At 42.5% G+C, this 15,120-nt stretch overlaps 1 protein-coding gene across 2 annotated transcripts in view; it reads left to right on the plus strand.

Moving 5' to 3' along the window:
* Window positions 1-15,120, plus strand: part of ITM2B (integral membrane protein 2B) — a 32,850-nt gene that overhangs the window by 5,043 nt on the left and 12,687 nt on the right. For both annotated transcript variants that reach the window (XM_074145608.1, XM_074145600.1), the window contains one exon: window positions 13,255-13,383. In XM_074145608.1, coding sequence (XP_074001709.1) covers window positions 13,255-13,383 — 129 coding nt within the window. The remainder of the gene's footprint in view (window positions 1-13,254; window positions 13,384-15,120) is intronic.

The following is a 15,120-nucleotide window of genomic DNA, read 5'->3' on the forward strand; positions in this document are numbered from 1 at the left end:
TTTTCCGTGATGCAGCTAGGTCGTTAAACCAACCAGCTTCTGCTGTCTGTCAGAGCGTTCTGGATTAAGGCATGATTCTTTAAAAGAGGACCAGAAGTAAAAAATCCAAGCAAACTGAATTCTCTCCCCCTTCTTCTCCCTGACTTTGCTGACATTTTAATGAAAAGCCACCAAACCTCAGATGAAAACCCTCCAGTTTCAGGCACAAAGAGTACCCAGAATTCTGTTACTTATTTGGGTTTATGGGTACCTGCAAGGAAAAATTCAGGGAAATGGAGTTTATGTAAACAAAACTTGTGGCAGGGGTTGTTCATGAGGAACATTTCCTAAGAAAAGAAGTCTTGTGGCTGATGTCATCCACTGCATCCTTTTACATGGTGAATCTGTGCTACTGGTTAAGTAGTGCAGCTTCCTGAAAATAAGATCACTGTGATCTTGAGACGTTTGGCTCCTAAAGCTGTTCAGTAGAGGTTGCCAACAATTAAGAGCACAATTATTAAAAAAAAAATAAATAAAAAAAATATCTTGAAGTTTGTGATGCTCGTCTGAAAATCTCTCGCTATTTTGAAGTGAGTTTAGGAATTTGGAATTAGAGGTTAGAAGGTTCAGAAACTGATCTGGAAGAGCATGTGTCATCCCCATCCCCCACAGTGATGGAAGTGAACCTGTGGTACAGGGGAGTTCTGTCAGTGGTCCGTATCTCACTTCCTTTTCTGTTTCTCATCACTTCCTGACCTGAATAACAAATACAAAGCTTTGGTTTGGAAATAAAGCCGTTTCCCAGAAGAATGATATTTAATATTTCAAACAGGATGTATTCTACCAGACCTTTGCGATAACTGCTTCGTCAGTTGTTTGTATCGTTTACGTTTTTGGCTCTCTGAGCAAGAGCTGGTGCCCGTACATAACATTACAGCTTATATGAATTCAGTGCAGGGATGAGCATAGAGACAATGCAAATATTTTATGCATTTGTAAATAGCTTCTCTTTTCAGATAAACAAACATATACTTGGCTGAGACTCCTTACCCTAAAAATGTATTTGCAGAACTTTTTTTTTTTTTTTTTTTGATCAACATTGTCATGTGGCAAAGTCTGTAATTAGATGAAGCTTTAGGCAGGTGCAATATCGAAAAAAAACCCTATCCTGCCCTGTAACGTATTGTTATCGATAATGCCAGAAATACTTCTTTATGTTCACTCCTGTCTTTCTGTGCTGCGATATTCTTTTCTCTCTGATAAGCTTCAAAAAATTAGTTTGGATATTGGGGTAGTGGTGTGAAAAACACCACTTTAACAGAGGCTGTTGGAACCAAAAGTTCTGTTCAGTGGGAAAAGCTAAAGTTAAATTAGTTCATTTCTGAAGATGTGCATGAAGATGAAATGCTGAAATTCCCTGTAAAAACTTGAAAGAAAATGTTCTTGGAATCAACAGTATTTTCAAGGGAAATAGTCCTTCCATTATAATATTTAGTCCAGCATATGAGTGTGTATTTCAAGAAGAGTTTAATTTCAAAATATAATGTGTACGTATGGGTTTTTTTCCTGTTAAGCATTTTAATGAAATGTTTGTAGTTGCAAATGTAATCTAACGGTTGTATTCTTATAGACTTAAATAAATCAATTTTCTTCATTATTTCCTTGGTGTTTTCCTTTTTTTTCTTTTTTTTTTATCAGCAATTTAATAAATTTGGATGCTAGTGGTCATTTGATGGGGGGTTATAAGCACGGTAAGCATACTTACCTCCAGTAATATTTTCAGTTAACTTTTCTGCAGCTGCCATTTTGGAATATTTGTCATCATTATACGTATTTTCTATCCGGTAGCCACTAGCTGCAGGCACCAAATAGCTTACAAAGAAAATAGTTCTCTCTGTGACTCTTGAAGTATCTTCGAAAGCAAATCCTGCTTTTTCTTAAGTCCTAGTCATTTTAAATGTCCTTTATTCTGTGCTTCCAAAAATACTGTGACGTGTTTGAAATGTAAGAACTACAGCTGGGATAAGTAATGGTGTGTTCTGTTAGCTATTGCATAGATTCCTTTTTGTGTGTGTGTGTGTTCTCGCCCCCTTGACAAAGGTTAGCATCATCTGGTTTTAGTCTCTTGATCCATATGAATAATACAACGTTAATTTTCTTACTATTTATGTACTGCTTTTTATCCTCAGTGGAAATTACTTTGAATCTACAGATGAAAAGCATGCTAATTTATAAAACTCAGATATCTGTCCTAATTTTACAGATGTGGTAAACCAAAGGAATGAGATAATTAATAAGATTGAGCTCTGCAGAAATGGTTTTGCACCAGACATCACGTGGTTTAGGGTTTGGACCACAATGGACATAAAGAGAGACTCCAGCTCCTGAGATCTGAGTGATCGATGTGGCATCTACAAGCAAGGGGCCTTTGTGCAACAGCCTTACAAAATTTACCATGAAAAAAAAACGGCAAAGTAATACTTGCCCAACAGTTATTATAGAGGTTGTGGAAAAAATAAGTTGATATTCTGTTTGCCCTTTCCAAATAGTGTCAGTGTGGGTGTGTATACAAATATTTTTATAAAGTTTATATATTATTAAGTATCTAAGATATATTATTTTATAGATATATGTATATATACATACACAAAAATAAAACCCACAGGCATTTTAAGAGTAGAGTTCCTTGAATGCAAATCCTTGGGTAATTTGTGGTTGTCTTCCTCCTAGGGTTCAGCAAACTCCTGCTTTTGGTGGCAGCTTTCTGCTGTTTTGAGGGTAGAACGAGAGGGTGGAATGATGGTGGAAAAAGAGTAGGCTGGGGATGGGGGCATCATATTGGGAGGGGGCAGTGATGTCTGTGATGGATCTTAAGATAATTGCCGAGTCAGGAAGGTCTGTTTGTTTATTTATTTATATTAAAAGATACAGCCTACATAAAAAAACCCTTGCATTTACATGTTTGAAAATGCAGTGGTCTTTGTGGGGTGGGAGGCTGAACGTGGCTTTTTGAGGCTGCCGCACAGTGCGCTGCGTGGTCTGGCTCAAGGTTTGCAGTGTTGGGAAGTTCTCTTGCTCTTGGTGGGGTGTTTGCACACCAGCCAGCATCTGTGTTTCTGCAGGGTGTGATGCAGCCAGGTGCTGGGTACTGGGAGCGTGGGCTCCACTTCAGGCTTGGAACAGTCTAACTGCAGCGAAAGCTGGTCAGATTGTTATTCTAGAAAGAGGGCGTAATTAAATGTAAGCCTTGTTTCAAGGTCAGCTTTCTGTGCTGTTAACTCGTAAGTGCTACAATTAAATGCTATTCTGTGTTTGCATGTAGAATGGCTTCCTCTTGCTGCGCAGGTACTATGCCTCTTAATTCACTAACACGCGTGTTAGCAAGGTATGGTGTTTTGAGGACAGGGCTGCCATTCGGAGGGAGCCCAACAGGCTACGGCAATGGGCTGAACAAAACCTCTTGAGTTTCGGAAACAGCAAGTGCAAAGTCCTTTACCTGGTGCAGACTCGCCCCTCCATCAGGACGGGCTGGTGACCACCTGTCTGGGAAGCCAATCTGCTTTGAGAAAGACCCAGGGGTCCTGGGGGACAGTCAGCTGGGCATGAGTCAGCGGCATCACTGAAGGCTGAGAGCTTTTCGATTCAAAAAAAGACATCAAAGATATTGACTGGTACAAGTCCAGCAGAGGCCACCACGATGGTTGGGGTCAGGAGCACGTGCCTTGTGAGGAGTGGCCAAGAGTGGTGCTTGTTCAGCCTGGAGATTAGATGGCTGTGGGAGGGCTTCACAACAGCCTCCCAGTACCTGGAGAGGTGAATGAAAAGGCAGTGGCCATAAATTGAAAAAGCAGAGCTTCCACCTGGGTACAAGCAAAATATTTTTCAATCTGAGGAGAACCGAATGCCGAGCAGGTTGCCCAGAGAAGCTTTGAAGTCACGATCCTTGGAGGTTTTCGAAACTTGACTGGACAATAGCCCTGAGCAGTCTGGACAGGCTTCAGAGTCCACTCTCCCTTTGAGCAAGAGGCTGGACTAGAGACCTCCCGAGTGATTTCTGTGACGTTAGATTCTGCTTTTGAGAGAAACTGAGACACGGTGTTTGTAACTTGCTTGAGATGACATACCATCTGTGGCTGAACTGGGAATAGAGTTATTAAATTCTGAGGCTCAGTGGTGCATATGTGCATGCTAATGAGATCTCTTGGGTGAAAGAGCCATCACCGCTTGGGAAAATAGCCTTGAGAGAAATCTAGGTTAAATCCACATAGCGTTCCATCATACTAATGTCTGAGATTCAGGCGGTCGAAGGAAAAAAGCAGAGAAATTTCAGACATAAGACGCGAGCAGGATAAGGAAGAGACAGGAACTGGAACAATCAAGGTCAAAAAGATAATCCAGTATTGATCCATTTTAAGTGGAATAGGAACCTTCTCAGTTCCTGTTTTCAAACACTGAGATAATAATTCAGGATAAAGTAGAGAGAAATACTGCATTTCAAGTTATAGATTTATTTAGTGTAGTTTTTATAAGTATGGTAGAATGCAAGTTAATTTTAAGTCAAAGGATACGGGTAGGGAAAAGGATTGATTTTGGCAATGCGTAAAAACGAAGCATTTCTAAAAATTGGACAGTTTAACACAATGCCCTGTTTGACATGCTGTACCCATAAAGGATGTAGTGATTTTGTTTTCTGAAGACAAAATGTATTCTGAAGAGTGTGTCATATAACCTCTCAGCTTTGGGGTTTCTTGTTTAAAGGTTCTGGCACCTCTTGCCAGATATCTGGGCAAGCTTTTGTTTGTGTGTTTGGGTCTATGACTCGCAAACAGTTGCACCAAAACACTTCTCTTTTCTTAAAATACTTGAGAAAAAGAGGTGTGGAAATTTCCATCATTCTAATTTATGAAAATGTATAGGTAAATTAATCAACATTTACGTATCATATAAAAAAAATTGGCTTCCACCACCTCTTCACTAAAAAAGCTTATGAAGACTTTTTTTTATTCAGTATGGGGGCAATTGTAGATCTGTGTGGCTGTCAGTGGCACAGGAACTTCTGAATTCCACATCCAGACATTTAGAGGCAACACACTTTCCAAGTTTTGTAGGGTTGGTTGAAGTTTCACGTTGGGGGCAAGGGGAAGGGGAAGAAGGCAGAAGAATCATAAAGCCCCAAAGCGAAGGATATAAATGACATGGGGAGTTCTATTACTTGTCTAGCACAGCCCCAGCGGTCCTGGATTTGTTATTTATTTATTTATTTGTTAAATGAAACAAGTGATTAGGGTTTTTTATTAATCCCTTCCCTGTGTAGTATTGGTGTTACTTAAAAACTGTAGGTGTGTATCATAGAATGGTTGAGGTTGGAAAGCACCTCTGGAGGTCATCTGGGCCAACCCTCCTGCTCAAGCAGGGCCACCTAGAGCCGGTTGCTGAGGACTATGTCTAGTCAGCTTTTGAATATCTCCAAGGGTGGAGACTCCACAACCTCCTTGGGCAACCTGTGCCAGTGCTTAGTCACCCCTCACAGCAAAAAAAAAAGTATTTCCTGATGTTCAGAAGGAATGTAAGGTGGTATTAAGATCCTGTTGTGCTAATCGCTGTACAGAAAGAGGAGGGAGGGCATTCCTGAGTCTTTACAGTGAAAATGTAGGATGAAGAGACCCAGGAGTGTGGGTTGGTGAGGCAGGCTAAAGATACAGCACTGCTGTGGCCGTAGCCCAGCTCCTCTTCCCAGACAGAACTTTCAGACCATTTAAATGAGTGTGGCTGGGGCTTTGTATGTTGATTTTTATTCTTCCCACCCCCTCCCACCCCCCCTTCTAGGCCATGTAAGAATCAGCTATCAATAAAAATAACCACTCTTAACAATACTACTCCCAAATTTAATCAAAACAGCAGACTAAATATTTACAGGCTTCTGCCACTCTACCCGTCGTCTTTAATTGTTGGCTGCTATCAAATTTTATAATCTCTTTATCTCAGAAGTTGAAGGTAGTGTTTAGGTAAGTCAGGATTACTCACATTGGTTAAGAATGGCAGGATTACTCTTCCGAGGCAGCTTCTTTTATTGTCCCTCTATCACGTAGCTGTGGGCGAACTGCTGATTCACGTCCTTTACGTTCACTTTACAGTTGTAATGTTCTTCGACTTCCTGCAGAGAAGTTGAGCAGTTTGTGTTCCACCATGTTTCTCTTGAGTTTTATTTCCTGCTCCCTTTTGCTTGCCTGTTTTCTGATTTTGTTTTTGTTCTCCCTTCACCTCCATCTTTCCCAATACATGCACCTTCTTTCCTATCCACCAGCACTGATTCCCTTTTTAAGATGATCTTGAGCTGGTGCCTTCTGTTAATGTCTTTGTTCCATGATGGTTATGATGTTTGAGCCATGAAATGAGTCATTTGACAGACACCTCATTTTTTAATAAAACCCCCCCATTATTTGGTGAAAGGTATCATTCAACTAATAGAAAATGACCTTGGACTTTGAACTTTGGAAATCTCTTGGAATGTATTTTCTTCTTGGTGCTGGATTTCCTAGTGCTGTACAACAGATTTTGTATTTACAGTGTTATTCTATGAACATACAGATATTAGAAATACAGGAAGAGGTTAATAGTACCAACTGCCTCATAGATAATTCTAATTAATTCATCTCCTTGGTTATCCAAGCTACGTGACTGCAGCGAGCAACACCAGAACTAAGGTCTGGTTTTCATGTTATTCTTCAGGCAGAGAGCCTTTGGCCAGATGGACAAGTCCCTGTCCATCTTGACAGAAGAGGAACTGGCAGTGCTGCCACAGAGGGGTTGCAGTGTTCAGATATCAACTGCACATAAACAACCCTGGCTTGTTTCCAGGCTTCATCATCTGCGCAGAAAGAAGACGTCACTCCTTGTGATAAGTGAGAGATCTCTGAAGCATCTATTGTATGTAGAGTCTGTTTTTCCAACTAGCAAGTTAAAAGATCATTGTACTTAAAATTTAAGTTTAATTTTATCAGGGAGGATAAAATTGCTGCTTGAGAGGCAAATCATCATGATGGCCTTCCAGACTCACAGCATCTGCCAAGTGAGGAGTCTTGCAAAAAAGCCTGCCTTAATTTCCCATCTGCAACAAGTAATAAATAGAATACCAGGCTTGGAGCAGTCTTCAGGCAGGAATACCATGGGAGGAATGCAGAGCTCTTTCTAAATTGAGTTCATTTTAAATTGACTGTCTTTTGGGAGGATTTTCTACAGATGTCAGATTTACAAGTCAGAGCAGGCAAGCCTGACCAACTGAATTCCGTTTATACAGCCGTTGGTCAGTATTTTATTTCAAGACTTTTTAAGACTTTTCCCTCATTAAAAAAACACTTTCAGGGAGTCATTAACTTCTCTTTTCCCCATTCCACTCATTAGAGCTGCAGTTGGTCAGTATTTGCCTTTAGGAAGTTCAGACTGCACCACTGCATTCTGTCCATCCGTGTGAGCTGACTGGCACACAAAGGACCTCAGAAGAAAACTGTCCCAAATGGCTTCCAGCCAGTTCTACCCACACGAATTGTAAGCGTTTATATGTGTGTGTGTATATACTTATATATACAGATATATAAGAAGTTATTCTCAGATGCATTATTATGGACAGTTTGTGTATTATGCAGCAGACATTTTTAGTAATATCCGTAATACTCAGTAATACTCTGCATCTGGTTTCTTTGTGGATCAAAGGCTGCGTGTCAGTTCTGAAAGAGATTTTTCCTCCTCCCAAGATCATGTTTATTGCTATCGTATGCATTTTTTAAATTTGGGCCGTTATCTTTTGCACAGGTGCACAACGGTCATAGAGTATTCTGGAGTCTCCACAGCATATCCAGGCACATCCATCGTATCTGGTTTAGGTGGATTCTTACCTAATTGATTCATATGATTATTTTTTTTTTTAATCATATACTTGATGTGATCCAGAATTTATTTAAAGAAAAAAAAAAGCAGCATTAAAATTTAACTGAAAAGAGCAAGAGAATATGTGGCAAGTAGCCATTAATAACTGCTAATGTTTGCAGATTTAAAGATTATTAACTTTTTTTTTTTCTTTCAGTCCATTCTGGAACAGTTAATGCTAATTGTTTTAAGTGTGTTCTTGTGAAGATCATAGAATCATAGAATGGTTAGAGTTGGAAGGGACCTCAAAGATCATCAAGTTCCAACCCCCTTGCCATGGGCAGGGACACCTCCCACCAGAGCAGGTTGCTCAAAGCCCCACCCAGCCTGGCCTTAAACACTTCCAGGGATGGGGCATCCACAACTTCCCTGTTCAACCTGTTCCAGTGCCTCACCACCCTCACAGTAAAGAATTTCCTCCTAATATCTAATCTAAATCTCCCCTCTTCCAATTTAAAACCATTACCCCTTGTCCTGTCATTACACTTCCTGACAAAGAGTCCCTCTCCGGCTCTCCTGTAGGCTCCCTTCAGATATTGGAAGGCTGCTATGAGGTCTCCCCGGAGACTTCTCTTCTCCAGGCTGAACAACCCCAGCTCTCTCAGCCTGTCTTCGTAGGGGAGGTGCTCCAGCCCTCTGATCATCTTCGTGGCCCTCCGCTGGACCCGTTCCAACAGGTCCATGTCCTTTCTATGTTGAGGACTCCAGAGCTGGACACAGTATTCCAGGTGGGGTCTCACCAGCGCAGAGTAGAGGGGTAGAATCACCTCCCACGACCTGCTGGCCACACTTCTTTTGATGCAGCCCAGGATCAGGTTGGCTTTCTGGGCTGCCAGTGTGCGCTGCTGGCTCCTGTTGAGCTTTTCATCCACCAACACCCCCAAGTCCTTCTCCTCAGGGCTGCTCTCCAGCCATTCTCCGCCCAGCCTGTATTTGTGCCTGGGATTGCCACGTCCCAGGTGCAGGACCCTGCACTTGGCCTGGTTGATCTTCATGCGATTTGCACGAGCCCATCTCTCAAGCCTGTCCAGGTCCCTCTGGATGGCATCCCTTCCCTCCAGTGTGTCGACCGCGCCACCGAGCTTGGTGTCGTCAGCAAACTTGCTGAGGGTGCACTCCATCCCACTGTCCATGTCTCAGACAAAGATGTTGAATAGCACTGGTCCCAGTACTGACCACTTGTCACTGGCCGCCAACTGGACATTGAACCATTGACCACAACCCTTCGAGTGCGGCCATTCAGCCAGTTCCTTATCCATCGAGTGGTCCATCCATTGAACCCATGACTTTCCAATTTTGAGACTGGGATGTCGTGCGGGACAGCGTCAGATCTCTCTCTCTGTAATTGAGAGGTGCTTCAGTCAATAGATTGTGGTATCGTTTGTCCATCTCTAAAGTGTTTGGTGGTTCCAGTAACAAGACAAAGTGCAGCTTTACGTGAGCTGCTGCAGTCGCTGATGAAGGGAAGGGGTCTTTGCTCAAAACTGCAGTCATCCTGCAACTGCTTTGTGAGAAGAGGACTGCTTTCAGGGAATCTTGCCAACACCTTTACATCTCAAATAAGAGATAACTTAATACTTCTCATTTTCTGTCTACAGGAAAACTGTTCCTACAGAGCTTGAAGCTATTCAGATTGGGAAGTTCTGAGCCATTTAATTTTAACACTGTAGGATTTCGTGTACAAGTGGCAGAGAGATGCTTCTGTTTCGTGTCTTGTCCATAGGAAATGGGCTAATCAAATGTTTTCCAATTAGAACAATCAGCTCATCAAGGGAAACAAGCCAGTATTGGGCTTGCATCCAGCTCCTCCTAAGGCATTTTGCATCAGAGAAGATTAGTTCTGTGGCATCATCTTAAGGTTGAGGATTCACCAGGGAGTTGGAAGCACATGGGGCAGGGCTGAAGCAGAAGAGGGGAAAGAAAAGGACCGGAACAGCAATGATTAATTATTGCTGCTCACAAAAGTAGAGAGGCGTATTTTTAGAGGTCAGTCTTCACCTCGAGTACGTGATGCTTTCTTTTGTCGGATGCCTCTGGCAGGGGAAAGCCGACCTAGAGAAAAATTAGTTGGTGAGGCTGCAGTCTCATCTTGTGCTGTGGCTTCAGAGGCCGGCGCTGCTATCTGGGAACAAAGTGCAGTTTTAACGATGTGGGGTGAGGCGCTAATTCAGCACTGTCCCTCTTCCTGGGGATCCACTTTCACTTAATGTGTTTTTTCTTTCAGAACATGAGTCGCCTGGAAGGAGGGTGAGCATCCGTCACGCTTCCTTCTCTTGCAGTGCGGAGGGTCAGATTTATATAGCCAGGGATGCATTATTCTTTTGGGTCAGTTCAGCCCAAACTAAGCGGTCATGGCAATAATACAAAAGCTTAGCCAGCTTAGCCATGGGACAGCTACTAATACGAGTATAATTTAGCTTCAATAGGTTATTTATAATATTTTAATTTAAGGTGGTTTTAAACTGCTTGGCGGTGTACTTAGTATTCAGATGAGGAAATCAATTCTGTGTTCTCCTTCAAAAGCACAGAATGTTTTCGGTGTTACCTAATGCTTGTGGTTCCCTTGCACTGGGATACAATACTTCGATGTGCTGTCCTAAGCAAGAGGCTAAACTGGGCTTGAACTCTTGCTCTAAAATTGGTGTGCAGTAGTCTGTGGACAAATCAATGCAATAGGCAACTACAACTACAAAATACATTACTGTGCCACCATTAAGGATGCCTTCAGAAATAAGAATGATAAAATTGAAGCTACTGGTAGAGGATTAAAGAGTTATATTAAGCATAATGTTTAAATCTGTCATCTCCAGTATTAAAGCAAAATTATTTCGGGTGAAATACTGATAAACTTGTCCTTCAGGTTCCTCCTAGCATGGTAAAAGTGACTTTCCTTTCTCTGATTATTTTTTGTGGCCTATGCAAAGCTAATTTGACATTAATCTCCGCTTCCAGGTAGGCATTCATGTGGTGTATGCCTTCTGCACCATTTCCCAGATGCATATTTTGTAAGTCTCTCTGATGTAAAAATGGAAGAGACAATTATTCCACTAATGGATGACTCTGCTTGGAGTTAGAAAAAAAAAGTCAGCACTGGGAAGGAATAAAGATACTCTTTATATTCCTCACTAGGGAATATTTTTGGCATTGTATCCCAGAGCCAGTTTGCTCTTCGTTTTTCTGACATTAACTTCTAACAGTTTAAGTGACAGCTATTTAAAAAAGTTTCAACTGGGTGTCCTTTATGCGTTGAAATATCTAGGGAAATAGTTACCTAATGATACAGGGCAACATAAAAATAAAAATCCTTCTTTTACCTGGTTTAGATTTATAATTGAAATGATTTATAGAAGAATCCACAGTGAATCTTAACCTGACCTGAAAGTTAATTAGCTTACCATGGGTATTATGTTCTATTCTCAGTCTTTGCAAACAGCCAGGTTAAAAACCATGCAGCTAGTAATCCTGTCATTCTTCACACTGAATTCCTTAAATAATTAGTAATGTAAACACTTCTAAAAGTTGTTGCTTGTCTTTTCATTCTGCTTTTTCAGTCCATGGCAACTGTTTTCTGGCCACTTTCTCTTAGCCTTGTAATGTATCCAAGAAATGTTGGTTGGAAGGGGCCTCTGGAAGTCATCTGGTCCAGCCTCCGTTTAGAGACAGGGTGGTTGCTAAAGCAAGATCAGCCATGGCTTTGCCTGGTTGAGTTTTGAAAACCTCGAAAGATGGAGATTTTGCAGTCTGATTTACTGTGGTAGTTTGCAAGGTAACATAAAACAAAATCTGTGAAATATCTTCAGTTTGACTCTTAAATATTTCTGAATCGGATTTTGGCAGCCGTTGCCTGGCAAAGAACCTGCGTTGCCACTTCTGTATGAAAGATAATTGCAGTGTACTGCAAAGGTGGGTTTCACATCACCTAATTTTAGCTACATATGAATTAGGTACCTCGTTTGTTAACCAAGGAATTTCCCACTATAATCAGTGAAAAGAATTAAGTCCATCCAAAAGACTATTTCTTCTCTTAGGGATGGTTGGGATGAGTCATTCTCGGGAAACGTTTCTTTCTCCCCACAATTTACAGGGAGGGTCCCCTTTCCATTGGCATCAGACTTGCTTAGGTGGCTTCAGCCAGATGAGGGGAATTCCTTCACCACTGGACCAAGGCAGTGTGGGGACTACACCCACAGCTTTGTTCAAGTGGAAAATCATTCTAATTAGCAAATTCTGAAAAAAAAAAACAACCTCATGAGGCAGAACATCAACTGACAACCATAGCTATTGGTGCCTTCTCAAGCGCTTTGCTCATGCTTTTCCTCCATTTTCTGGTTTGGGGTTTTTTGTTTATTTGGCTGTAACGATTTCGCCTTGGTCATCATGCTACTCTATTGGTTTTTTGGTTGAAAAGCGGTAATGAATTGCTTTGTATTTATTTGAATTCTGAGATTTTCCCAGGATCATCATGGTTTGGAAGAGGGTGACTCAAAGCTGGGGGGTTTTCTGGTTGGATTCTTTTTTTTCTTTTTCCTTTTTTTTTTGGATGTGAGTTATGCAAACACTTTGGGGGAGGAAGGAGCATTGTGATGTGGCTGATAGAGGAAAGATTTTGCAAGCAGCAGTTTATTGCTTCGGATGCCTGTAGGGACTGCATGGTTATGCAAACTAATCCCCCAAAGGGGAAACATCCTGTCATTCCTTTAGTGTAACATGCACAGCAGATAGAGTGAGGCATGGCCAACGCTGTCTTCAAGCAGAAAGCTTCCTTAACTACAAAGCATCTTTTTTTTTTTTCCATTCCCACTCTGATTATTCTGCCAGCAAAGAGGTGGTAAAGTCTCTTTCGTCCTGATGGAACAACATAGGAAATGATACACTTCGCTCTTCTTACTACCTTTGGTCTTCTGTTGGTTCTTCGAGTGCACTTAAATTGCATATACCAAGATAAAAAAGAATCTGACCTTTCTGAATTGACTTCCTCGCTCTGCTGTTGTTGCGTGGAAGTTGTCTGAGAATTGGTATTTTTTTGTCTGCAATCTGCAAAGTGGGTCACTGTGTGTTATTAGGTATCTCGGGAGATTTTGTTACATTTTCCTCGTCTTTAAGTCTTAAGTCTGATGATTTTATCAGTGATGATGGCATGAAAAGTGACTTAGTACGAGTTTTCCTAAACCTCAACTTTAAAATAGATCTGTATTAAACTCTACCAAATAAAATACTTTTCCAAACAATTGTGCTAAAGTGCGTGTAAGCCTTCTCTGATGGACTCAGTGTTTGTACTTGCTGGACCTGGAGTAGCTGCTGTCGTACGTGTCCTGGGAACGCTGTGTTGAAGGTCTTTCTGATGCGTTGCAGGACCCTGAGGATGCTGTGCCGGTTGGGCAGAGGAGGGCCTGGTGCTGGTGCATGTGCTTCGGGTTGGCCTTTATGCTGGCTGGTGTGATCCTGGGTGGTGCCTATCTCTACAAATATTTCGCGTTCCAGGTAAGTCAAATACATTTTGTTACGGGAGGGTTGCATTTTTCTCCCTTACGCTTCATGTTTAGAAGAGGGAAGAGCTGCAACAGGCTAAACCCAATTAGCCTTGCAGCTCCCGTTTTTATCTTTCTAAAACTTCAGCTTTCCTAAAGGCAAAGTGTTTCCCAGAGAAGTTGTGGATGCCCCATCCCTGGAAGTGTTCAAGGCCAGGCTGGATGGGGCTTTGAGCAACCTGGTCTAGTGGGAGGTGTCCCTGCCCATGGGAGGGGGTTGGAACTTGATGATCTTTAAGGTCCCTTCCAACTCTAACCATTCTATCATTCTGAATTGTATGGCCTGCTCTGAAGTTGCCTATCGGCAGAGGAGGGCAGGAGCGAAGCTGGCAAATAAAAAGGAGCACCGCTTTTGAAAACCTTCCTTTGCAGAGAAAGCATTACGTCTAAGTAGGACTTGGGCTTGGGAACACCAGTGGTGCCCCAGATTTTCACCTGCTCACTCTCCTGTTCAGCAGTGCTGGATACTGGCTGTAGATTAAGCCCTTGAAAACCTCCTTGTTTGACCTCAGATTTGCTAGTGCACAGGAAAGGGACGGCTTGTCAGAGCAGTGCAGCGACTCTTCTCCTTCCCAGCTTCCATAGGGGTAAGAAAAATAGGCCCTGCAGGGGACTTGGGAGAAGCACAGTAGACATGGTTAAACATGCTCTGTCAAGTCTAATCCACGCTGACAAGACTAGACCTCTGACAAAATGTATTCTCAGTCTGTAACAAATGGCACCCCTGCAAGAGGAGCCCTGCGAAGGCAGCGGTGTCAGGGAAGTGGAGCGTTTACCTGAAACGTGGGAAATCAGAGTTAAATATTGCCTTCCTCGGGTGGAATTGTCACCAGGCAGCAGTGGATGTGCTGGGCTGTTCCCAGGTGGTGCGAGCCCACCCTCCCTCCTTCAGAAACTGATGGGGTGGCAAGACTCGCAGGGTCAGAAAGGGAGAGAATAACCAAAACAGAAATCCCTCTAACCCGTTGGTTAGTGCACGTAATTATAAAATAGAAATTCTGTGTTCTTGTCCCTGCTACCAGGATTGTGTCCTTCCCCCGCCATTTTAGTAGCTGCTAACAGAGAAAGCAAAGTGATTAAACGTAAGAAGTTCTAGCTGAACTCGCTCCAGTCTCTTTGGCTATCACGTTAAACCTAATTTATAAAGGAGCAGTAGCGTTGCAAACGATGCTTAAACAGCATATCTTGGTGGATTAACAAGCTCAGAGCAGCGGAAGGCCTGCTGTATTACTCCATGTTTCATCCGTGCTTGGCACCGCGGTGCTCCGCCTTTCACCTGTCAGCAAGCTGAAATTGGAAGTGCCGTTTAATTGAAACCCGTGGTACTTGCTCATGAGTCAGATCTGGATAGAAGGAAACATTCTCCCCACCTCGAGTACTGTGGCCCTTACCACAAAAAAGACATTGAGGTGCTGGAGCGGGTCCAGAGAAGGGCAACAAAGCTGGTGAGGGGTCTGGAGAGTAAGTCTTACGAGGAGAGGCTGAGGGAGCTGGGGTTATTCAGCCTGGAGAAAAGGAGGCTGAAGGGAGACCTCGCTCTCTACAACTGCCTGAAAGGAGGGTGTAGAGAGGCGGGGGTCGGTCTCTTCTCCCAAGTCACAGGCGATAAGACAAGAGGAAACGGCCTCACCTTGCACCAGGGGAGGTTCAGATCGGATATTAGGAAAAAATTTACACTGAAAGGGTTATT

This window comes from Numenius arquata, chromosome 1, assembly GCF_964106895.1.
Source record: "Numenius arquata chromosome 1, bNumArq3.hap1.1, whole genome shotgun sequence".
NCBI classification, from domain to species: domain Eukaryota; kingdom Metazoa; phylum Chordata; class Aves; order Charadriiformes; family Scolopacidae; genus Numenius; species Numenius arquata.